The following is a 27618-nucleotide window of genomic DNA, read 5'->3' as shown; positions in this document are numbered from 1 at the left end:
AACTCTCTAATATCACACAGAAAGAAAAATAAGTCATCCGACCCCATAGACAGTGTGGACCCCTTTTATGATGGCATTTTCAAATCTTGTTTCTTTATAGACTTCTAATACTAAATGGGACTCTGTGTTTGTTCCTGAAATTATTCATTGGTTGTTTTCCTACTTTGCCAGTAGAAAAAATGCCACATGACCTCACAAACATTTCACCGATTAATATAATTAACTTTACATCTTAAATTTTTAAAGCGCTTGTCTTAGCCTAAGCATTTATCTGGAAAGCTAAAGTAACAGAATAGAATATCATTGCAGGCATTTTGTATTAGAGCTGCAGCAGCATGAATGGTGAAATCCCATCCTGACTTGTGCAGTCTCACGGGTCAGACTCTGAAAACATTCTCTTTGTGCATGTCATACCCCAATTTTGACTCTGACAATATTCTCCAGGATCTTCCTGCAAGGCATTTTCTATCCTTTTGAGTCCACGAGGAACACAAAAAGACAAACTGTTACAACACAGAACACACTGTGTTTTGAGGGTTACTAATAAAATTTTCTCATGTACAACCTAACATATATGTCCTGCATATTTTATGGCAGTCATATCTACAGGGGTTGCACTCACCAACATAAACACGTTTATAATTTAGTGCAGCCTCATATGAACCTTCTATTCTTCTATTGTGAAGTTTGCAGTTCAGTCTTTGCTGCAATTGTTTCAGAAAGTGTTGATTTAACGCAGGTGAGTTCTGAGGCCACAGTTTGCGGTAGTGATGCATTATGCTGTGAAGTGTTTCTGTTATTTTGTCCACTGTGTGAACAAATTTGCATGGTAATTGGATTGGACTGCATTATATTGTACAAGCCATCCCCTGTGGTAGCACATGAATATTAAAAAGTAACTGAGGGCTGGTTTTGGAAAAGGCCAGAGGGTTTTTTTGGGAGGAGGGGAATTAGTTTTTTTGGCATTTGCCTTTATAAAATATTTGAGAGCCTAAAAAGTTTTCATGAGACATGTCATGCACCTTCAGAAATATGCACCTAAATCAAGTGTGCCACCTAGACACCCATGGACCAGTTGAAAATGTTTACAAGGTGGGAACCAGAAACAGAAAAACCAAAGATATAAAAAAGAAAAATTATTGCTTCTGCACACCACGCAAACCTCAAAAATTACCACAGAATTGAATCAGCACCTTTGTTAAACAGCCTCAACAAAAGCTACATTGTGATCTTCCCAAACTGCTTTTCATGGTGCAGCTGCTATTAAGACGCTGCTTGTATCGATGCCAGCGCACAAAGACACATAATCTGGTATAAGCAGAACAAAGTGTAGATACCTAGGAAAAGGGGAAATATAAGTATTAGGGTGTGATGAGTTGTCTTTCATCCCCCTTACATCATGTTGTGGGAATCACTGAGGCGATTGCTCTGTATAGTCTTGTAACAACATTTCACAGCTTCCCTGGTCACCAAATGGAAACTGCAACTTTATGTTTCAGTGCTGAGTACAAAGAAGATTCCTTCTTTTGTCATCCCAAAGATTTGGGGACTTTACTTTTTGATGTCTGGTCCAGTATTCTACTACACACAGGACCCATGTATGATGGTGCTTAGCACTACTCTTATAGGCAAAAAGAAATTGACATACTATAATAAATACATACACATATACATACAACAAAAATCTGAATTAGATTAAATTAAATCCAAAACTACTTTTAGGACTTGATTTATCTAAAATAGTGTCCAAATGAAACAAACACCAAGAAAGATTATAAAAGATGATCTGCACTGGCAGCTCACCAGGTAGAGGATGAACCACCTTTTCAAGGCTGGGTCTGTACAGCAGCGACCAGGGTTCAAATCCACCCCCTAGGCCCTTTCCTGCCATCATCCCCTCTCTCCTCGCCTTTTCGTGTCAAAATTCCAAAAAAGAAATTAAAAAAAGAAGAAAATAGGTAACACTAAAGGTTACAATGTCCATTTAATTTTTTTTAGGTGACTGAGACAGCAGCTTTGTACATATATAGGAATTGCTCCGATGTATGAAATTGACAGGCAGGTGACAACTGAAAACAACATCCAAAATTAGAATGACTATCAAGACCAAATAGAACAGTTTTTGTATCAAGTACTTGGTGACAGAGTACCATCACAAAGTACTCTGGAGAATGCTGAAGCCCCTACATTTCCGTAAGTGTGTGATGGGAAAGAATCAGTAGTCAGACTGCACATCCAGTTCATCCACATTTTTCTTTTGGCTCGACGGGCGCAGATTTATTATCATTAGTAATAATGAAAGAAATATGCTGCAATAGTTACTGTGTATCAGACATCAATTCTACTTTTGAGAACAAATGCAGACAATTCATTTTGGCAGTGGTAAAATGACAATGACACTGGGTCAGATGAAGGATGATGATTAAACACTCCACTTCTGTCTCACAGCCTCGTTGCTTGAAATGTATGCAGAGTGATCCTCTCTGTGCTTTTGGAGAGGTGGAGAAAGGCATCGTTTTAATACTTTGGTGTTATAAAAAAATAAATGACATGTTAATGATACTTTTGGCTAAACACAAGAAGATGGTCCTGAATATAAATTTGTTTTCTTCAGCTGCAGAGGAGGCAGATCAAAACCTGCCATATGCTACAATGCAACGCTTAAATGGCTGAGAATCTGTACTAATGCAGTAGGTGTGGATCACAGAATTTTAGTGTCCATGGCAGTAAATCAAGGCATTCGCTTTTATCTGGAATGCCCAAAATCAGCTCTTGTTTCGCTTACAACAGCACTGCTTTGATAAAACGTGCATAGAACACTGAAAATTATCCAAAAGACATCTATTCATATGGCAAAGAAGACCCTTAGCAGGAGGACTGAAACCAAAAGAAAATAAAGGAGGGAAACACATAAATTATCACAGTCATTTGCAAAATATTCCCTCAAAAGAAGAAACTCTTGTGTGAAAAGACCATTTTAATGACACGTTACCTGAGTTAGTGAATTCAGCAGTCACAAAAACAGTCACCTATCATCAGTGATGTTCCTCAGTTCATACACATTTTAGCTGATCAATATCCTTCTCACATGAAAGCTAGGGAAGACAGGACGAGGATTGGAGCTGTTCTTTGAGATGTTCAATCATCAAGTGTGTTGAGACAAAAGTCACAAAAGTCAGAGCTAATTGGAAGAGGCACATGTCTTTTCTGTGTGAATGTAGATTGTTTCTGTGTTTTCCTGGAACACCTGCATTAATCCTATGGGAATGCTACATTGCCTAATGAACATGGTGCACATAAATCATACTATCATACTACTACATATCTTAAAGTAGTCAGGTGTGTGAGTTACACTGTACCTGTAAAATTGTCTTCTACTGCACAAAATAATTTCTTGATCATCAGTGTCAATAGTTTAGTGAAGTTCACAACCTAAATTACATTAATTTGATCTACTGTAGGACAAAACTATACATTACATTTTGCAAATTGGAAAAAAAACAACTGTGTAATTTAGCTAAAAATGTTACATGGACATTATGCAACAACCTGTGAACAATCCAAATTAGGTGATTTTATCACTTTGCTTTAGCTGCAAATTACTGGCTTAATAACAGGGCCATAAATAACCACATAAATGCTCCCAGTAGCTGCATAAATTCAAACATTACAACACAACTGTTTTAGATACCCATTAAAAGTATAATAATTCAAAGCAGCCTATTATTTTGTGCAAATTACAATATTTTTACACGTACAAAGTCCCACAATGCAAATTAACAAAGATGGATCACCAATGATTGAATACATGGATGTTTAGATTAAGAAGTGCTGGTAATACTGTACATCTTTTTGTGTCTTTGAAACCGTAACATTATTTGTATTTAAATACAAAATAATCAAACCACGTAGAATGTAGTCCAACATACATTACATTCTAAATTATTCCAACTCTGAGCTTTTATTATGTTTGAATGCTAGCAGTATTGCTTCCCAGTATTGCCACAGTGTCCGGTCATGTGTTTCAGATGACACGCCAAATTCAACAGAGCCTATAAATGGCTGCTGGCTAGTGGTGGATGGACTCGGCAGGGTTTTAAGTTTTAGCATCTAGCTGCTGGTTAGGTTGGACGCTTCCCAAATGGAGCAATCTGTAGTAAATGGGGATACACAGCATCTAAGGTTGCAGATGGTGTTTGAAAGCACACAAGCTCACAATGCTTTTTTTCCCATTTAGAAAAAGACTTGAACACAAAAAGTGGGTTTGGGTTCTGTGCAAGGTTGACATTTTAAGATGAAGGTGATTGTTAACACTCAGTTTGAGGTTGGAATCCATTCTCGATCCTGGTCTCTGTGGAGACAATCATCCTCTAATAACAGTAATCTATCTCCTCGTTGGCCAGGACAATAGCTGTTCTGCAGGGGATGTAGACCTGAGAGAGAAAGAGAAAGAGACAAAGGGTGGAAAGAAAGTAGAGAGAAAAGTGAGATGACAATTGAAGATTAATGATGTTAACGAGATTGATTTACGAGATTATTGAATCTTCAGGTTTATCCTTTTTTAGAAGTCAGACATGGAGGCATTTGATGGTGCCTTGATGATCAGGCGTGATCGCTCCACACAATCAAGGTCAACATGACGGCTAAATGAAGAGGAGGAGAAGGATGAAAAGACGGAGACGGTAAAGAAGAGGATGAGGGGTGTGTTTAGAGGGATATTCATATCTGAGCAGAAAAATAACTCTTCAGAGGAGACAGTACACAAACATCACAGCCTTGATCGAGGAGGGCCTTCAAGGTTAGAGAGGTATAATCAAAGTCTGCCAGAGTTACAGCTGCATTAAGACCTCTGGGTGGCACTGGAGTCAGCAAATCTGTGTGAGGCAAGAAGTCACAACTGCTTAAAGTTGTGCCATAGAACTGATGCTGTGGCATTTCCTTTTAAGCTTTGAGCTATGGAGAATATGAATCCTGGTATAGTTGGTGCAATAAGTTTCTTTTTCAGTGACTTAATCTGTCTCAAATTTATATAATTAACATTACATTGCATTCAAAGCTTGTGCATTCAAGTGAACCGTCCCCAAATGAGCAATATATCAAACAGTGGGGGCAAAAAAAATAAAAAATAAGAATCTTAATTTTTAATTGTGAACCCTCCAATCAATGCAATAACTGTGTGTTTCATCATCTTTATATATTGGCTGTGCATCAACTGTAAATTTGGGATTCTGTGAAGATACAATCTGCCAGTGGGCATAGGCTGAGCTAAAAGAATCTCCAGAGTTTTGGTGGACTGAAGAAAAAACATGTCAGCAAAAAATAAGCACACCATGAAAAAAAAAAGAAGGAACCAAGCCGTGAAATGTCAGATTCTTTATATATACAGTACAAAGAAATCTCAGTGAGGGTGTTATTTTGGAGTGGTGTAGCTAATAAAGTCTTTGATCAATCCTTTTGATATTCACAGTGTTGTTTGGAGGCAAGGAGCCACCATGTACCATTAGTCATTTCAGATTTATGCCAAAGGAAAAGCCAAACAGACATAAATGATGCTATATTTCCCAACAGAAAACTGAAAAAGAGAGCAGAGCTGTAAACAATTCAATCACCCCCTGAACTCTTCAAGCCGCCCCTCGGCATCAGTGGATCTGAGCTCGCTGTGGATGTGTTTCTTTGGCAACAGTTTGTCACAGAGGGAGTCAAGCAGCCCAGCGCTGAAACACTGACACAGACATTGGTGACTAATTAAACAGTCACAGTGGGAAAGTCTCCATGCAGAAGCACCGCAGAGAGAAGGGAAGGCAGAATGAATCACTGCACCTGTTTAGACAAAAGCTACCACTGCGCCTAACCTGGAATATGTCAACAGCTTTTATTTCCACCAAATAGATAGCAATAGTGACAAATTCCAAATCAATCTGTGAACAAAGAGCAGCAGCTAGTCCCAAGTGTTAGCACAGCAATTAGTGGAAGACATTCTAATTAACATATTACTCCGTACAACATAAAGGTGTTGTGAATTAGATATACCAGATTCCCCATTAACACTTATAATGCACACAAGCCAGGGGCAGGGATCAAATGTTTCACATTATTTTACATTTTAGTGAGAAACATTCTCATCAAACACAGGACCAGGGGGTTGTCTTATATTTAGTCAAACTTAAACAAAATGACACGCGGTAATTGAGTCAAGGAGTGACACTCATTCAGGGTTATCACATGAATGAATTAATAGATGGTTAAAGTGTAGGTATAGGTTCCTAGTATATCACAGGTATAACGATAAAGTGATATACAGCTGATTTTGCATGTTTTAGTCCCTTTACTACAAAACATGTACTGTTTTACTACCGCTAACCATCTGGCAAACTACTCTGTTGCATTTAAGAAACGTGAACATATCTTTCAAATTATAACACACACACCTGTATTCAGTCCTAATTTATAATGTTGCTTTCAGACAGAAAGGAAGACCCATTTTAGAGGAGCCACAATTGCATACATAGTCAATGGAAAGGTACGATCAGATGGAGTTGAAAATGTTTCAGTCCAAGATCATATTTGTAAACACAAGTGTTACATGGTGTTCACCAACACACAGACAATAGCCCATTGTCTCATAATTCATCCATAACTGTAGGCCATTTACAGTTACAAACAACATATGTTTATTGATACAGTTTCATACAAGAACCCCCACTCAAAAGTTTCTAAACCCACCCGTGCTTCCAGCGCTAATGACTTCATGTTCCTGGTTAGCCTATGTTATGATCTAACACATCCAGTCACCCAATATTATTATATATTTCTCAAGCATAATATTTCAGACACAATTATCATCAGTGTAGCAGAAATTCTGTCTCCAATGTTTTGTGAAGCTGATGTGCAACATGCAGCCCTGGTCTTTCAGTGTGAGTGGATTTGTCTGAATTAGTCCACAAAGCCTCTGATGCTTTCTGATGAGTCACTTGGAGTAGGTGTTTACCACCTCACTGGCAGACACATTTTGAATCTAAGAAGCAGCAGTTACAGCAGTCAGATCCAACAGCAGTTACTGTGCAACAAAATCTGATCAATTGTTCCAAGTGTACATTTTAAAACTGCAGAACAAATTGAGATGAAGCAAAGCAGTTTGTTTTTGAAGTAAATTTACTGCATTAGTAGAAAGTTAGCCTAGGCAGTTTGTCCTTTTTTTAAACTTCTTTTGTCTTATGGATGTTCTTGTATCGCCCCGTAGCACACTCTCATGTGAGATTGGGATTTTCTACTCACTCACTCAAGTCCAGCCTTCGGGCTAATACTCAATCTGATCAATGTTCAAACACACTGATGAAGGATTCATGAGGTGCTTCACAGGAATATATCATCCACTAGGTTCCGTCTCCTGACCCGGGCTACTGGTGAAAGCACAGCCTGACTATCAGTGCACTTAAAGTCTCCAGACATGTCTCTGCTTGGCTCCATTACTCACTTAAAAAGGATCAACTCCCTATAAGCACTTCTGTACATGTACTTTAGGCAGACCAAGGATCTGACAAGTAACAACACAAACCTGACTTGAATGGTTAATAGAGTCAAGACTCAATTAACAAATAATATATTTTTCTCTTTACATCAGTACAGTATGTATACTCTAGCAAGTTTTTACCAGTGTACGGTACATTTTATACAGTATACACCAGGGATCTCAAACTGATGGCCTGGGGGCCATTTCCGGTGCTCAGCTCCCCTTCTTTCGGCCTGCAACATGATGTCAAAAGTATAATATAATATGGCCAGATTATTTTTATTCTATTCTTATTTGTTTCATATCAATTAGAACTATCCCTTCATATACAGTATAAAAACACAATTCTACATTAAAAAGCCTGTAAATGTTTTTTTGTTAAGTATGATGTTAGTAATGGAAATATTTTCAGAATATTGGGCTTTCTTAGAGTACTTGAATGCTGAAGTGGCCCTCCTACAGTAGGATATATAATACCAGCAGTGGCCAGAGGCCAATTTGAGTCTTTGAATTTGAGACCACCCCTATAGTAGATAGATATAGTAGTCCTGTCACAGTTTCACTCTCTTAGTTCACACTTCAACAACAGGCCTTAGATGTTTCTGATGGTCTTTTGATCATTTGCCACAAGCCCGCTAAGTTTCCCTCACTTTTATTTCTTCCTCACTTCAGCTTAATTTCTTTTTGTGAAACTGTCAAAGGAGACAACGTCTTTGATGCATGCAAAGTTTATCAAAATGGTTTTGAACCAGCTAATTATTCGTCATTGTTTCTTAGCGTTATGTCTTTGACGTTATAACACTCAAACAAAACTGTAAATGTGACACGTACCAGAGGAAGTTAACCTAAAATACATTTTCCCACTTGGGGAACTGTATTTCTTGACTATTTTAGTTTTTGTCTGCTAAGTGAATACATTGCAATCATTCAATAGCAGAAGTCCTACTTCTTGATGTGCAAGATTCTCATGAAATGCTCTGCTGAGTATATCAAGTTGTCAGTTCACTCAGATGAAGGCTTAGCTGCAACATTTTTTATTTGCATAAAAAGAAGAGTGCATTTTTCACCTTTTTTATTCAGCTCTCTTCATATTACCAAGGATAACATGAAATGAGCTCAAGTGCTGATTCGTTTGTAAGTTTTTTACCATTGTAAACCTATTATATCAAACACATAAAAACACGTAAGTAGTTGCTTTTACATTCAAAAACAAATGCTAGTATGTATTAACTGGCTACAAATCAAAATTATTTTATATAATACTAATATATCAGGCATAATATAATTGGGAGATGATTAAATATTAGGGAGTACTGTTTCCACTAAACTGATTTCTTTTATGAATAACAATAAAATATTTTAAACATTTCTATCTGGTTTGAACTATGACACAGTAGACCATAATGTCTTTATCAGCCATCTGAAGAACTATGGCATCAGTGATGTGGCGGTGAATTGGTTAATCTCCTTTCTATTGAACAGGTCCATCTATGTAATGCTTGGAGATGCCTCGTCTTCTTGTGCTTCTCTATTTTGTGGGGTCCCCCAAGGATCTATTTTGGGTCCTATTTTGTTTACCATGGTGCATGGTACCCCCGGGACAAATCGTGACACTGATTTTCATTGCTATGCATATGACACCCATATCCTACCTCGCTGAAATAAAAAATGGGACGTCCATAGATATATTTATATCTACCCCCTCTGGCCTGAGCACTAGCAGTATTAATAATCTCTCCTCTAGTCTGGGTACCTTATCTAATAATGTCTGAAAAGAGACCTGGAACCTAGCAGTTATTTTTGATTCAGAGTTGTCTTTCGATGCTCAGGTGACTAAAGTGGTGCAGGCCTGCTTTGCTCAACTGAGACAGCTAACCAAGATCAGGTCATTCATTTCCTCTGCAGACTTAAAAAAGGTCCTTCATGCTTTTATTTCTTCCAGACTTGACTCTTACAACACAGTTTTCTCTGTTATTAGCAGACATAACATCCAAAGACTGCAAGTGATATAAAACTCTGCTGCTGCTGCCCTATGTTAACCGGCTATTCACTTAATGTCTGTCTGTCATGTGGTGCTGCTTTTGCTGTGAAAACAGCTGCCTTGTGCAGCTAAAAACTACATTTTCAGAGCAGTGAGAGTGAATCACAACAGTACATTTACAAACCAGTCAGCTAAACAGTTGATCTGAAACTCACTATAAAGCTCCGTAAAGCAGAGGAGAGCTGCAGATTCAGGTGATAATTCTCTGGAGGTACATCACTGTGAATGACCCTATTCATATTGCCATTTGATACATTGTTATTGTAAAAATAATGGATATAGATGCTTTAAATTGATAGGACATTCTCAGTCACTGAGAATAAAAGCCAGCAGCTGCACTGGACATGTACAGATAAATATTACTAAAATATAATTTAAAACAATAAATACAGTTAAATATGCTAATATGTTAAATGCATTTCTATAATTTCTTTAAAGGACCAGTGAGTAGGATTTAGTGGTATCAAGCAGTGAAGTTGCAGATTGATACTAACTGAACACTGCTTGTATCAGTATTTGACGACCTGGGAATGAGAACAGGCTGTGAAGTGTGTAGGATGAACTACGGAAGCCCCAAAACTATCTAGAGCCAGTGTTTGGTTTGTCTGTTCTGGGCTGCTGTAGAATAAAACAAGTTGAAGTTGAAATGTTGATTAAAACATGTCTACCAACAAAACCTGGGACATGTGAGCCTGCTGTTGATCCCAACCCACAGGTCTGACACCACTGACAGCCGGTTTCTTGTTTCATGTGTATCAGTGAGAGCCACACCACACATATATGATGTATAGGGCTGAAATGTATCAGAATTTCTTTGAGCTATGTTTACTGTGTCAAACCTTCCCATCGCTTGCACTGACTGCTGAGCTCCTAAAAAACTCCCAAGCCACAAAATCTGTTGTGTTACCGGCATAACGGTTTCTGAATCTTCATCAATTAACTTCTTTTTAGCTTTCTTCGAAGCCATCCACCTGTCTCTTAGACCCCATTCCAACTAGGCTGCTTAAAAAAGTCTTACCCTTAGTTGGCACTTATTTACTAGATATGATCAATCTTTCTTTATTTTATGAACCCCTTCACCCCCCTAACCCCCTCTCTCTCTGTTACCCCAAATGGTCGAGGCAGATGGCCACCTAGAGTCAGGGATTGTCCTAGGTTTCTGCCTCTTAAAAGGAAGTTTTTCCTTGCTGCCGTCGCCAAGTGCTTGCTCAAGGTGGGAACTGTTGGGTCTCTGTAAATAATTTTATAAAAGGAGTACGATCTAGACCTACTCTATTTGAAAAATATCCTGAGATAACTTTTGTTATGAATTGAAGCTATACAAATAAAACTGAATTGATTGTATTTATGTTGTTTTTTTTATTACAGTTTATAAACATATGTAAAATGTAAACATACGTAAAATGTAATATTAATGTCACTCATTTTTTCAATGTAGTGGATAACAATAAAAAAGCAAAAAGTTAAAAAGAGTAATTGTCATGTTAAATCTTGCTGCACCCTTGGCCCCTCCTCAAGGCACCCCAGGTTGCCGTGTCACGCACTTTGAGAACCAGTGTTCTATTTAATAGTTGATGTTAAAACTAAACGTCCTTTCCCATTGAGCTAAATCACAACCCAAAACTGATATTAGCATTTTAATTTGAACTAGTCACTCACATGGAAGATCAATGTCAGTAGTTTAATTAGTAAGAAAGAATAAATCAAGATTGTTTTATTTGTTTTCTTACAGCAACCATTAAAAATGTAAAATGTGAATAATTTTTGTACTTAATAGAATGAAACCACCTCCTAATAAGGCACCTTTTGCATTGTGTTTTTAGCTCTTTTATTAATCAGGAACACACTAGACCATTAGTAGAAAGTGAGAAACTCATGAACCTTTATTAATATCTCTTTTAAATTAGTCCAATTAACCTTTATTAATGAGGAGAATTGAGAAACAGCAGCAAAAGGATTTTTTTCCTTTTATTAACCTGTAATAAAGCCATAAGTTGCAAATTATAAAGCAATTAGTTACAACTTACAAACCCTTTTTAAAGGGTGGCTTATTAGAATCTTTTACATGGAAACAAAATATTATCAAAACAAAGAGATTTACAAGATGCAGCATTCTATATACTGTAATGTTAAAGTCAAATCACATAAATTAACTTTAATTAACATTAACTGAAACAGTACGACACCATCACAGTCATATACCAACCACAACATGCAGCACTCCTCTGTAAACACTATAACTTGTTTACCATCTGTGTCACGTCTAACAGGTTCTATTTTCGTTCTTATTTTTTGTTTGTTTGTTCTGAGGAGGTGAGGGCATTTTTTCTCTTCATTGATTTTTTTATAATGGAGAAAAAGACAGAAAAAGCCAAAGGGTTGGCACACGACAACAGGACAGGACTAGATGTGTAAACACAGGGCGTTACGGTTACACAATGCTCGCCACAGCCAACCGTGCCACCAGGATGCTCTTGACTCTGCTGGCTTCATCCCATTATGCACATTCTCTGTCTGAGAACTGATGCATTCTTGGAGGTTATGAAAGTTTATTACAGCTCAGTAACGAGGAAGCTGGAGAACTGACAGACCCATTAAAAAGACAGGAGAGAAGAAGTTTGCGCAGACTTTGAAAGCAACAGTTGTTAAATAAAACATGGATGGTGTGGGCACCTTTCGCAGCCCCCGCAGAGGCTCTTGTCTGATTATTCTTGTCATAACCAGGTAGGTGTGAGGAGGAGGAGGACAAGCAGCATCTTTATGCAAGACTACAGTCTCACTGTGCAATCTCTACGAGGGAGCAGATACAGTACGTCCAGAAGGGTCCACACCCTGCCTCCTCCCTCCCTGTCAGCACCATTCCTCTCACTCCCTTTCATTCCCCATTAATCCATGAGGGTGCCAACATTAGCAGATGACTTGTTAACTAAACTTCACATTTTGGCCAAGAGGGACGTGGGTGAAGCAGTGGGGTTTGAATTAATACGAGTTTGAAAAGATTTAAGAGAATGTGGAATTTGAGTCCTTAACTGATGAAACCTAAGCTAATACGATGGAGTATTACTGTCTGCTTAAAAAAGGAAGAGGTTTTTTAACAGGGCTTAAATAATGCTGAATTGATGGTCTAAATAGCTGTATGAATTTGCCAAACACATTTTTGATGCATTAAAGTGCTCCGTCCAACTCTTAATATAGAGTAATATCCTCTATCCATTAACGGCAACACTTTAGGTATTGATCTGAGGAGGTTCAAGTTGAGTTCAGATAAACAAGCAGCTCATCAGGTACTATATCAACTCCGTACTGACTGAAACAGCTTAAGTGTACCGCCTTGAGATATTTATTATTTTACTAAACAAACTAAAAAAGCACAGAAGGAGATGGAGGATGACTGTGCAGACCACTTCACAGACATCACTGTCCTCACACATTAATTGGATTCATTAACATAAGATCTAACACATGCAATCAGCCGAGTTACAGTTGGAGTGCTTGGGTATCGGTGCTGATCCTCACTAATTCATCCCTGACCTTATTCATAAACATCTTATTGCCTTTCAGCATTTTAATCAAGAAAAAATTACACCAGGAAAAAAGGAGGCAAACATGAGGAAGATCCTCAAGCACTCTGCTTAAAATGCATATCAGTGTTTCTTTCTATATTTCAAGGATCGACCTAGTTCATGCTATTAGCCTAGAGCAGTCTCCATGATGGAAGCCCAGTGGTTTATTCTCCCAGATATTTTTCTCCCCTCCATGACGTCGTGCGAGTTTAAGAGGCATGCACATGAAAAGGTAAGTTCTAACACCATGAATAATGCACATTGTTTGCTGGAGAATCTGAAAGAGCAGATTCACATAACGCTCAATGACTCCAGGATAACTGCCAGCATGAGCAGAGTAAAATGCATAGAAGCCAAATATGATATTCACAAACAAAGCCTAATGTTGTGGAGAAACTGCAAACAATGGATACCATCCCCTGATGGATATATCTAGCATTTTCGATTGAATGCAGTTATATTTGATCATTTTCTGGACACTGCATTAAAAGCTAATCATATTAATGAGGAAGATACTAAATTATAGAGCAGCGGTTAAGCTGAGAGGTTTAGACCATGGAGATGGTGGCTTTTTGCCAGAACAGGCAACCCTCTTTCATGGCAACACACTTAAACCTCATTAGAATGGCTCTAAAGGATCTTCTCACTACAAACTCCATATCAGGCTAATTAAATTGATTTGTGAAATCAAAAAACGAAACATAAAAGGACAAAACATGAATATACTCACTGCTATTTCATCATATTTTGTAATTGCTAAAAGAAGGTTATGCGTAAAGCTTTTTCGCTGCAGAAAAGACACCACTAAACTACAAAAACATCAACATCCATCCAATTAATGCATAGAAACGGACATATCTGAGGAACGTTACATGTTATGAACTGTTGGCAGCACTGCAAAGAAACTACAGGGATACGAACCAATTGGACATTTTTATATTCACAGATAGGTGAATGTCCAATCAACACCCACATGTTGGTCATTTTAGCATCTAATAACCATAACATGTACCAGTGTTCATCCAGGTACTGGAGTGCAGGTGTGGTTTACTGGGACACTTTAACGGAACAGAGGTTATTGTTAATGTTATTGGTTACACCATGGATATTTTCTACTACAAGTTGAAATGTCTTCTGTCAGAAAGGTCTATACATGGATCATGACACCAGCAAACCTAAATCTATGCCAAAAGCTATGTCCTAAATCTACACAATATACAAATACCATATGTATTACAGCTGTTAGTACACAAGAAACAAATGCACCGTTTGTACATTTTGTAACAGGAAATTATGCTAGACATGCAAATTTGTAATGCTACAGGCAAAACAAATTTGGACAACAAAGAGAAATAAAAATGTTTGTCCAAAGTTGTAATCCTTCATTTTTTATTTTTTCGAGATATTTCTGGAGCTGTCTCATCACCACCCACAAATTCTTTTGATGTTTTTTTAGCTGTGAGCATCTCCCCAATTACATATGTGCACTGCATTGTGGGACAATGGCGTCCATCAACAGCACACTCAGAGATCATTTGGTATGCATACTGGTATTTCTGAGTACACTTAATTTTGTCACTTTGTCAGTGTGAATGTACAGCATCCTCCAACCATGTTAGAATTAGTATGCAGAGTGGGATGGTGATACAGCATAGGCTATTAGAAAAGTGGTCTGGAGACTGGACTTGACTACAATGGCCCTGGACTTATAATTGGAGTACACTCCATATTTAGTACTCGCTGATGTTCAACAAAAGATGACCTTTGATGAGTCAAAAGAAATATTTACCTGCATTGAGTTGGAACGACCCTTGAAAGGCTGGGCCTCTGTGAAGAACTCTGTGTTGTGGTCCAGCCGTCCGTGACCTCCATACTGAGCCTCATCTGAATCCAGCTTGATTTTGTATCTGACAAAGATTGAGGTTAAGGCGCAATAGTAGTGGGAAACTAGATTATAAGATCGCAGACATAAGACGCACAAGAGAAGGTTTTATCACCAGTGCTTTTGGTGTGCAGACTTGGTTAAGCAGTGCTCAGCTGGTTTATATTCATTGAAATCCTCACATCCATCAGCATTCATCTCTCCTTCGCAGCGCTACAAAGTGACAGTGTAGAGCCCTTACAGACGCTGCCTGAAATGAACATAAATACAAACGTGATTCAGCCATGCCTCAACCATCCAGTCTGCCTGTCTAATTTATCTAATTTGCTGCATAAATAATCAATTCAACCAAAAAAGTGATCCAAATGAGTGTCAAAATACAGTGTCTATAAAAAGTATCCATTCCTCTAGGACTTTTTCATGTTTTGTTGTTTTACAACGTTGAATCAAAGTGGAATAATTAAGTTTTTTTGACACAGATCAAGAAAAAAGGATTAATTAATGTCAAAGTGAGAACAAATCACTACAAATTGACCCAAATTAAGTACAAAATAACTCATAAATGACTGCCAGGGTATTCATCCAACTCAGGTTATTATTTAGGAAAGAGGCTAGAAGGAATCTCTGTATTTAGGTCTGATACTGAGACTATATCACTGGAAATCTGGACACAACTACAGTCCAGGACAGTATACGCTATGTGGAACATACTGTACTGTATAATGCTCATGCATTGGATTCTTTTCTTACTTTGCTATTTAAAAGTCTTTATGAGTCACTCATTGCCATAAAGCTTGATGAATCCAGTGTGATTCAAAGTAAAACAATATGTCAGGGTGTGAGATAGGTAGATGATGCACAGTGAGATATGAGAGAGTCAAATAGTCAAAATAAACTGTAACTGCCTTTGATCATGTATAGTAAAGGTGTCTGTAGTGTACGCGTGTCATTCGTTTTACACAATCTCTCTGCTGCTTCGGAACAAGGATGCTCAGACACTGAAGAGATGATGGATGGCAGCTTCCATAATAACAGTTTCATGAAATATGTGTGTTCTTGAAGAGGAAGAGAAATGGAAAGACATTGCATGAAATATGATATGTAAATCAAGCCATATCCTCCAGTGAAGGCTCCAGCATATATCCACCTTTTTTCGAAAGTGCAGGATCAAATCGATTACATGATGAATTATGCCCTTCAGCAGAGCTAAATGGAGAATACTGTCTAATGTGATATCTAAATTGTTAGGAAAGAGCTCCCAAAGTGTCTAAAGAAACAATTTTCTGAGAGACTTTTAGAAAACGCCTCCTCCCTTTCTTAAACTGCTTGACAGTATTAGTAATAGTAATACATTTAGTACGGTCCCCATCTCATTGCTTGACAAAAAATTAAAAAAATTGATGTTGGAATCAGATACAAGGCCATTATTAATGTCAGAGGAAATATTTAAGACATTTCAAAAGCCGGACTTCAAATGCAAGAAAGTGCACTTTGACAAGTATGTACATAAATATATATTTTATATGCAAACTTCTTTTTAGACCAAGTTGAGTCTTGCTCATGCCAGTCAGAAATGTTTAGTAGCCTAAATGTGTAACCTGATGTCCATGTATAATGTAAATACCAATAAACATCTGTGCAGTGCATTATTTACTCCCATCTCTCAGGGACAGGAGCTGTGAGGAGCAGTACTATAACAAACACCAAGAGAGAGGAGCAGACATGCAAACAGCCCCCTAATTGGCTCGCTGAATAATCACCTTATCTCCCCATAGGCAATATTGTGGAGTTTGAGTGTGATCCTCAAACACTGCCTCATTCTGCCCCAGAGCCGGGAAAATTCCGCTTTTGCCGCTTGCTTGTCTGCTTTGATAGTGATGATTAAAAAGAAGTGCTGCTCTGTGCATTGTTTCTGCTGGGGAAGAAGATCCCCCTCCTCCACACCTCCCCTGCTCTACTAGACCTCTATAGTGTTTTACTGAGAGAACAAACTAATTCTGCTATGACGGTTTTTGAAGAATATTCTTCTGATAGTTACTAGGGGTTATAATGCTTCTGGGAAGCAGACGATATATGGAATTTCAAAGGTTAATCCTCCTTATACACACAATAAAAACCTTAACATTAACTAATTCTAACACTACAATATTTGATTTAGTGTGCTTGTAACATTACAGTGCTCCTGCTTGTTGTGCATTCCCTGTCTTGTGGATTGCATGTGTACTGTATGTGTACATCTGTGTGGCACATAGTGTGCTGGAAATGAGACATAGTTACAGTAATTCAGAGTTTCCCAGCAAACTTCTCTGCAAGGAAGCGAGAACCAGCACAAATTGGTAGTTGGAAGGTTTGAGCGATTACGTCTTTGTTAGTGGCTACAGACGGCTGCAACAACCGCTCGCAGTTCAGCTGTAAAGTATTGTAATCAATACAGCCTTTGTGAATAAAGGGGAAGATTTAAGAACACAATCAATTTTGCCCAATGAGCAGAAAGAAAAGAAGGCAGGCTGAAGCTTGATGATTAGAGCCATTGATGACCTGAAAACAATCTGGCCATGACCATGATTGCAGACCAAGCCACCAATTAGTTTCTCCATCAGCCTGTCGTTTTTTCTGGCTTTATGAAAGTAATACCAACCTGGCATGGGTGAACAACAGCTGAGCGAGACATGTGTGCACACCTGAAGAATGTTGCTTGGCCTTGTAAGCATTGGAAATACTGTATCTTGCCTTTTCAGAGTTGACTTTTTCCTGCCTTCTGTTCAGCTGGTGCAAGTTACATCAGAGTGGAACAAATGGCAGAAACTGTTTCTGTCACAGTGGAAAGAGGGAGGTGTCTAGCTAACCCGCAGCTGAAACTCTGATGTAAAGTGAGACCATTAAAGACTATTAACTTCAAAATAAAGAGATCTCTATCACTTTGTATGAAGGGCATAGCACCTAAAAGTACTGTTTAACAGCTTCCAGAATATTTTGTTTTCACTCTGTTGAGATCCAGACTTTGGTCATACTTTTTTTTAAAAAAGAGATGAGCATGCTTTTATTTTTGAAATTATCATAACACATGAAATAAAACTTAAAACAGCCTATACATTCACAGATTATGCATTACAAATGTTAGCTTGTTTCCAAAACTACAAAAATAAGACTTGAAATAAAAGCAGCTCCTCTATTTGTCTACTGCCTGATTTAGAACCACAGATGAAGTCTTTGGATGAGCTCTGGTTGAGTTACAACCCACAGAGAAAAGTACTGCAATTTTTTTCATGCAATATGATGCATGTACAGCATGCGTTGGTAAAAATAAAAAAAAAGATGCATATTTTCATTTTTTCTGAAATATTATGTGGTACATACTAGATAATAACAGAGTAAATCATTGCCACCTATGTACCATGGTGTGTTTTTTATTCTAAATTCTAGTTAGTTCATGTCACTGCACCTGTAGTTGAATTATTCCAAACGGCATTCAAGGAACGGCCCAGACAGAAAAGGAGAATGATGACCTGACACAATCTCAACTGAATATTGGCACAGTGTAAATCAAAGACCAATCTGCCCTGACAGGTACAGCTTTCATGACGGGATCCAACTGGGATTTCAAATACTCTAACCAGCCAGATAAAGCCCAGTGACTGAAGAATGTGTCCACCACAAGTCAGAGAGAAAATAATAAAAAACACTGATGGTTTGAGTGCCTGTCGAAAAGCTGACGTTGACTGCATTTTAATGGCCAACATTTTCGGAGAGGTGTTTCGCCTCCCTTTCTCTCCCGTTCCTCGTGGAGAGAAAAAAAACCACACACATTCAAAAGAGGACAATGAGAAGCTAAAGAAAATCTTGTCTAAAAATATGAAGAGGCCAAACAGTCACTGTGGATCCAACTAAGGACTGGTACTGAGGGATGATGACTATATAAAGTTTGTTGTTATTTATTCATTCATTCAAGTTAAGACAGACTTTTTACATTGTACCACAGACACTAAAAGTACAGCAGTTATTTGGCTGAAGCACATCTAAACAGCATCAACTTTGGGTTTTTTTCAGTGTCACATTGACAACTATTTTTTCTTAGAGTTTCTGCTTATAATTAAGTAAAACACTGAAGCGTAATGCAGAACTGGATCCATTTTCAAACAGTGCTGGAACTCGCTCTGCTTATTTTTTAGTTCAGCTGTAAAATAACAAAAAGTTAATAAAAGCTTTTTAACAAGCAAAGAGGGAAACTATCTGAAGATCCATCTAGACTAATCCAGCATGTGACAGAGGGCAACAAAAGGTAACTTGATGGTGTTTTTGCTGGAGAGGGACACCCACCCTCTGATAGAAATACAGTACTTTCCATATTGCCAAAGGAAATAACACCCTGTATTGGATCCATTTTCGGTGGCGAACAGCATGGTCAGCTGCATTCAGCTATTATTTCCAGATCCAGCAGTGGTGTGGGGCTCCACTGTGACATCCCTGACCCTCACACAGGTGGAAGAAAGTTTAAGTATATGACAGCTGAGTGTAATGAAAAAGCACTTTTGGACTCTTTGAGCTTGTCTTGTTTACCTCCTCTGCCTCTGAGTGGCACTTTCATCTGTCTTCTCTCCTAATTGGATCCTCTGCACACATTCCCATCGGAGGATCTGCATCTCCTCGTACACACGGCACATTTACCTTCCTCACACACACAGCACATTTGCCTTTATGTGTTTACTGCTTCTCTGTATAATGACAGCCAGAGCTTTGCCCTCACATTTATTTGCATTTCCTCTCAACCCACCCAGTGTCTGAGGCCTCTCCTTAAACATCAAAAGAAGCACCAGGAGGAAAAGATGTGGTTCCATCTAAATGAAAATAAACCCTCAAAAACGGTGTTACAGACACTGCAGCAAGGCTATTAGTGGTGCGCCCAAGATTCACCCCATCAAGGCAGAGCCGAAAACACGAGGCAGAACGTACAATTATTGCACATCAAACAAGCTCACAATTAACGCATGATATTAAGAGATTAGGGGTTACTTCTGTGGTTTTTTAATCATCAAATAAACATGATTATTGTTCCATCTCACTATCCACATTTAATGACATGTTTGGGTTTGTTTGGTCTTTTTTTAAGATGTTGATTAACACTTGCAATAGAGATTAGAAATGTTCTTTTTGTATTGTTTTATATCTACTGTAATAATCATGCTTCTCGGGCAGTCAGTGTAATTATAACCTTAACATCTATGTAACAGTGTATGATATAATAATTGCCAGATAATGTAATGTAAAAATGAAATGCAATTCACCTTTAAATGATGTAATAAAACATTGCTTGTTAATATACAATGACATCATCAAGCTGATAATGTATTAAAAACTTTTTTCATTTAGGATAATTCATTACATTTTCACGTAGTTATATCATTTCATTATAATTAGCAAAAAACATGAGCTTAGTCATCTAAATGAAAAAAATACAATAATGTAGAAATGAAAGGAACAACTGCTGTTTAACAGCCTCATTGTCAGCCAATCGAATCATCATAATTTGAGACGGAATTGCTCATGTATAGTGATTTGAACGGCTGGCGTCCAGAGAAAACTAACAAGCTATGTCTGCGTTTTGACTCACCATCACATTATTTAAGTCATAGCTGAAAAAGCAACACAGCTTCGTATCCATCCGGGAAACGGTTGGCATGAGCTTCAGTGGGCTCCAGAAGAGAGTGATGTCCGTTATAATAAATACAAATCTGTCAGCTTTCTGTCCCCCTTCACATCCCTGATCATTAAGCCTGCTGTAATCACAACTGTGGGACTCATTAAATTCCTCTGCGCTGCTCGCTGGGAAGACAGACAGCCAATGCCGCTAAAGAGAGCGCTTTCTGAATCACTGGGCTCTGCTATTATTTCACTCTAATAGCATAACAACACCACTATAAACAACTGACTCATATTCCTCTCAACAGTGACTGCTAAAATTATATCACAAAAGTCTTAGCCTCAGGAGAACACACTGCCATTAAAACTGTGGGTCTTTGCAAATCACATTTGCTTTAAACAAGTCTGACACAGTGTTTAGATCCCTGATCTACTTCTCAGCCCAGAAAAGTGGTCTCTTCAATGCCCTGACAAATTTATTGGTAGATTCATTTTGAACCATGTCCAACATTCAAACTCCTATCAACAGTTTTGTAGTGACTGGTGAGGTTGCTTGTACATGTATATATGTATGCATGTATGTACAGTGACTACAAATCTGAAGTCAGCCTTCAACCATATACTGTAAATTGCCTGTAAAGAAAAACATAGAATAACACAACAGTATGTATGCATGCATGTATGTATGTATGTTTGCATGCATGTATGCATGTATATATGTTAGGAATGGACCCCAGGACGATACGCTGATTCCCATGGCATCAGCTAACAAACTCATGCACAGCATATGCTACTGAGAGTCTCAGAGTTCATTTAAAATGTAGCTGATCAACTCATTGGAGATCAGCTACTTGCTCCCCTTGATAAGCAAGTAAGATTATCTTAAATAACTCCTATTACTATAGGATTTAATACTATAACAGGACTAAGTGCAACACACACTGTTAAAAGTGATACATCTGGTGATATTTTATATCTTATTTATTGTATACTAATCCCATAAAAAAAACAAAACCAACAACGAACTGATCCTATAAACAAGTTTTGTCTTTTTAGTCAAAGCGTGATGTAACTTAGTCCTCTGTGCCATCGAGCTCCACAGTTGTCCAAAAATTATTAAACACACATCAGTGAGCCACACTGTTGCACTGGCTGACATGTTTCTTCATTACCATGAACATGGGCACTGTAATTTATTTTGAGCCAATCCCACACATACCATCCTGCTGGTGTTAATACTGGTTAACACTCCAAATCTGCAGCTTTGAGTAAAATCTGCTTAAAACTACAGGAACCTTTTAAAAATGTACATTATTTATATTTCTGACCTGTTTTTCAAGATTAACAATGTGGGTTGTTGGAGAAGTGGAGATTTGGACCTGTTGGTGGTGCTAGATGAAAAGTTACAAGATAACCAGAGCTTTATCCACTGGGAACCATAAGTGTCTGTACTAAATAGTTGTTGTTACTGACTTTTTCAGGCTCAGAAATTAGTCATAAAAGAAAAAAACAACGAAGACATTGTTACTGTGAGAGACACTGTGTGGGTTTTCACTGTGCTGTGACAGAGGAAAGCCAATGTCTGAAGCCTTGAAGGAAATGGGCAGTGACATGACAGATGAGAGCTAAAAGGATACTTTCCTGGAACTTCTACAGCCACCCTGTAGCCCTGGAAGCTCTTACTCGGGTGGAAGTTGAAGATAAAGAGCACATTTGCCCTGTCAAACACAATGACCTTGTCCTCTTGATGCGTGGCGCTTATAAAGGCCTGGAGGGGGAGAAGAGAGAGAAAAAAAAAAGCTAATAAAATATTTCTTCATGAATAGTCATTACCTTTCTCATCTTGGATTTAGAGACTTATAATGGGGCACATTATATCAGTGGACTACACATTTTCCAAATAGGCTGAGTAACATTCTCACATCAAATTTCAGGTGGAGCTCATCAGCAGAAAGCAGCGGCCCAGGGTAGTGCGAGACTCACACTGTCAGCTTTAGACAGCTGCACATGATAAAGCCGCCACTCTCCTGTGGAGCGAGCTACTGTTAACGTGTCATTAGCAGAGATTATCAATGTCACCCAACCCCCTATTTTTAGTGCCTTGTTCCCCAAGCCAATTTCAGGGCAGCATATTCACGGCTGAATGAGAAGATAAGCACCCCTGCAACTGGACCGGCAGAGAGGATGGAGGTTAAGGAATGAGCTGACAGTCTGGAGTCTTTTAACAGGTCCATTTCTACATGAGAAGTCCACAAATTTGGAGTAATGGAAAGCCCCCCTAGATGGCTGTAACTGGTATAGTATTGGAAAAAAAAAAGAATCTGCATCCATCAAGTTGTGACCCAATAATCAGAGAAAATGTGCATTCTTACTTAAATAATTAAATGTAAATTAAACCAACGGACTTGGTAAAGATCAATAAATTATTGTGATTATATTCAGAATCTACTGATGTATGTCCAAATTATTATCAATTTTCAAGTGTGCACCAAGAAAAAACCCTATGATGCAAACATATGGTCACCTGATATGGGGCAACATATTGCAGTTGAACATTAGGTCTAAGAGTGTAAAGTTTCTGTTACTGTCACAGCCCGCAGCATCATTCTGACCTGAAACAACAGTTTTGGGTGAAACTTAGACATGAGAACATGAGTAAATCTCTACAGTAGCTCCATTTGTGACCCAAGCACTCTGAATGAAAATATTTTTGTGAAACCACAATTCAAATCCAATATTTCCACATACTGCAACCCTCCTCTCTGCTCCTTTTCTTCACTGGAACACAAGTTAAGTCAGCTGCAGTTTGTGGAAAAATTGGATATAAACGTTGGTTTTGCCCCCCGGGCAAACTTTTTATGTTTCTAGGGAGACAGGAGACAACGAAAATACATTGTAGATGTAGCCTGCTGCTGGATAAGAGGTAAAAAATAACATATGGCTTTTCCCCTAAGCTTTGCAGAGAATGCTATATGACCAAATTGTAGAGTTTATCTTACAATGCGAACAAAAATCAAAATATTGGCATGAACAAACAGCTTTTACTAATAAAAATACAGATATTTTTGAGTTCTATTACCAGTAAGTAAATGTATGTTATGTTATGTTATGTTACATAACTGTTTGCATCCCAGCTAAGGGGATAGTTCGGGTTTTTTTAAGCTTAGAAATTTAGTGCTGTGAATAGGGAAAGAATAAAAACGTATTTTAGCCTCATAAAAAAGGCCCACCTAAAAACAAAATCAATATCAGTTTAAGTGTACGCTTGCTGTCAAATAGCCAAAGCCACCAGACTCCTTTGATAAAAACAGTAATTTTACCTCCCAGCACACAGGAGTTGCTGGTCTACCGTTGCTGCCTTGATCTGCAACGATGAACATTAGTTTGAATTTGAGCTACAGTCTTAAAAACACCAAAATTACACAATAACACAAATAAGCTAACCGATCAAGACAGCGGTGGACCAGTAACTCCCGTGTTCTGCAAGTTAAAATGACTGTTTGTCAAAGGAGTCTGGTGGTTTTGTTTGTCCTGGTTTATTTACATTTCATCACAGAGGGACTCCTGAAGTGATGCTATCTCTGCAATAACAGGAGCTTCAGTTCATGTCCAGACTTTGCTCTTTTGAAGCTCAGCTGCACATCTTCAAAGAGGTGGGCACAAACCACATTTTTAAGCAGAGGCCCTGCATGTTTCCATTTCCGCTTAGTTCATACACCTGGGACAACAGGCAGAGCTGCTGACAGATCCTCTTCTGCTTCTCATTTTAACTACAAAATGCCCTTGGATCCTCCCACCATAGTGAAATATTGAACTACGCTATAGAATATTCCCACTAAGCACGATTACCTTGGCAAAGTCACTGATAAGCTTTCCAGAGGATTGAGACTCATCTGGTTATTACAGCAGAATCTCTGAGTAGTTATTGACATTATCTGTGAGTGATGGTCTACAAAGTCTTTTTGTGATATTGTATCAATCGCTAAAGAATAAATTTCTGAGCACTGTCTGAGACCGGAGTGCAGGGTCAAAAATCCCTGGAGCTGATTTATCATCTATGACTTCAGCTGCTCTTCAGACCACTTACCTAATATCTTAGGTTAAGTTTTACATAATGCCTATTTTGATTCATGTGCCCACTGACTCCATCTCTTCCCTCCTGCCACTTCTAATGTAAGAATTTAAAGGATATTTCTCTGCAGCCAGTCTTTTATTACAGGTGTTACAAACAATTTAAGGGACCATGTGTGTAGTATGTTGTCTAACTGCTGCACATTGATTGATCAAATCGTATGTATTAAATACATGTACAGATATATACTGAAGGAGTTCATATCTGTCATTAGAAACACTTAAGGGCGAGGAACCATATATGGTCACTTCATTATGACGGTTTTAATTACACTTCTATGGCATATTTTGGTGGGTTGTTTTTATGGGTGATATACTAATATACACTTCAATGTTACGGCTTTCTTTCACAAATAATTCAAAGTGGACTTGATCTTGATTTGCTTATGGCTTATTTATTACATATTTTCATAGTATATTGATGTGGCATATTTCTTTTGCAGCAGCTGTCTGCTCAGTCCTTCTATGGGAGGAGGAGGCCTGCTGTGCCACAGATTGTTGTTGTTCCAGCCCACGTAGATATCATTGACTTTGATTTTCAGATTAAAACTGACTTTTTCAAAAAAATCAAAACAGAAAAAATGTCTTCATATATCCACCAATAACACTCCAGGGTTGAAATTTTAAATTTCCAAGTATTTCAATGAGTGCCCTATAAAGGGTTAAAGAAGTGACATATTTTAAATAGTCTTGGGGTAGACCTTAATTTGCCTTGATTTAGACTCAAACTTAAGGTCCCATAAAAGCAATCACACCGTCACATTGTGCCAGATGGGTATGTATGATAAAATGCATCTGTGGTGCAAAAACCTAGCGTGGGCAATGTGTTTTTTTTTTACTTCATAAAAAAAGAAAAGAAATAGTGCTCACCATAGATACAGTTGCCCTGCACTTAGCTGGTTTGTGATCCCCCTTGAAGACCTCTTTACACCCCTATGCACCATGAGTGGAACCCAGTTTATCGATGTAGTATCGTGTATACAATAATGTGGTATCTATGTGGCACTCACAATCCCGCCACCATATTTGGTGTCATTTCATGTCAGAAACTGACTGGTTGGCATATATACATACTATATATTGAAACAACAGTTACACTGTCAGAATTTTGTATAAAATTTCTGGACCTCATCAAATCTATAACTCTACCATCAGTGGATGTGTCTCACAGGCAGATATTTTTGATTTCACCTGGTTTCTCTTACAGATTTTGTCTAGGACAGGCCCAAAGCACAGCATACAGGGGCCTTTAGGTGGACTTTATGGAAAGGTATATTGTTGATAAGACCTTTTATATTGTGTAATACATTTTTGTTATTTCTTACTTTTGAGACGATGGAATGATTATGTCAGGATCTTTTAAAAACATTTTGTTCTATTTGGTGATTCTGACATACTGTAAATATGCTTTCTAACATCCTACAACAATCTGTCGAAACCTTTCTGATGATCACAGAACTTATCCAGATATTACAACATAACTTTTTAAATTAAAGCTAAATTTTTAATTTAATTTTTAATAATCTCATCTGCAACCAAAACAAAATCAGCTTTTTTGTGATTACAACAAAAGAGAGAGAACCAACATACGCCTCCTCTCTGGTCGTCCCTTAGATGTAACTACTGCCCCCATTTATTTTTATAATCAAAAACACTTTGACAGAGTAAACGCTTGCTATTAGAGGTATCTGTAATAAGGCCCCATATTCAGAAATTATCCATTTGATGGATGATCTTTCTGCTCCATACACATGCCAAATGATTTGACACTGAGACTTTTAAATAGTGGAAATGGCTAACTTCAGACTGCCAATGTATAATCGAAGATAAATTATTTACACATGATTTGAGCTGATGAATAAAAGAAAGAACCCAATTAGATGCTGTCTTAAGTATGTCTGGTCGAGCTGTCATCTACTATATGGTTTCACATATTAAAGGCATAGAAGCAGCCAAGAAAAACAGCACCCAATGTGTAGCAGGTCAGTAGTGGTGCCAAATGTATGCGTCTTCCCTGTCAGTGGCATCCTTTGGGATCACCATTTACTTCCATTCACCCCGAAACGGAACTCAAAAATCAGCCAGACTCTGCTTTTCCCTGCCTTACCTCCAAAGCTCTGTTTTATCGAGTTGTCAAGGGTGTAAGAGGTTCCAGTCAGAACACACTTCTGATTGATAGACCAATACACAGAAATTATCCTTGTGAACCAGACATGTCTCTAATTATGCTCTCTGATTCAGTACATTTTATTCTTGGCTGCATTTGTCTGCCTGTTGAGGAGAAATATGCAGGTCAGAGTGTTAACACAGCAAGGTGAAGTAGCTCTAATCTGGAGACGGATTCCGGGGGATGTGAGGGAGGGTATTTTTGAATCAATTACACAGACTCACTTCTAATCCCTGTCAATTTAGCCACACTCTCCATTTGCATTATCCCATTACTTTGCTACCAGCCCCTCAAGAGAAAAACATAATGTTTTCTCCCACAGGCTTCAAATGCAGGCAAAGAGAAAAGCTGCAGGACGAGAGTCAAATCTATTATGGTTCACCTTGACAGCAGCCAGAGAAACAGGACATTTCCAAAATGAACTCTCTTTATGGTGCATTTATCTCCACCTGCCTGAGAACTACAGTACTCCCCAATGTGGAAACAGGGAAATTGTAAAAGGTTGCAAAGATGGTGGCTTGAGAACACATTTATTCTTGAAAATATAATCGTACATGAGCTAAATCATTTATGACAATTGGATGGGCACAAATGACATTCTGTATGTGACTAAAAAAAGTGCTGTGACATTATAATTTCATGTGATTTTGTCATTGAGAGTGTCTACACAAAGCCTACTGTACAGTG

At 38.1% G+C, this 27618-nt stretch overlaps 1 protein-coding gene across 1 annotated transcript in view; it reads right to left on the bottom strand.

The window, feature by feature from the left end:
- Positions 1 to 1965: 1965 nt before the first annotated feature.
- The window catches only part of gbe1b (glucan (1,4-alpha-), branching enzyme 1b), an 83686-nt gene continuing 58033 nt past the window's right edge, over positions 1966 to 27618 (bottom strand). The window contains exons 14-16 of the mRNA XM_051397567.1: positions 22271 to 22401; positions 14904 to 15021; positions 1966 to 4433 (exon numbers count right to left, since the gene is read on the bottom strand). Coding sequence (XP_051253527.1) covers positions 4371 to 4433; positions 14904 to 15021; positions 22271 to 22401 — 312 coding nt within the window. The 3' untranslated portion in view covers positions 1966 to 4370. The remainder of the gene's footprint in view (positions 4434 to 14903; positions 15022 to 22270; positions 22402 to 27618) is intronic.

The sequence above is a fragment of the Dicentrarchus labrax genome, unplaced genomic scaffold, assembly GCF_905237075.1.
Source record: "Dicentrarchus labrax unplaced genomic scaffold, dlabrax2021, whole genome shotgun sequence".
Classification (NCBI taxonomy): Eukaryota; Metazoa; Chordata; class Actinopteri; family Moronidae; genus Dicentrarchus; species Dicentrarchus labrax.
This window is presented reverse-complemented; position numbering and strand designations above follow the sequence as displayed.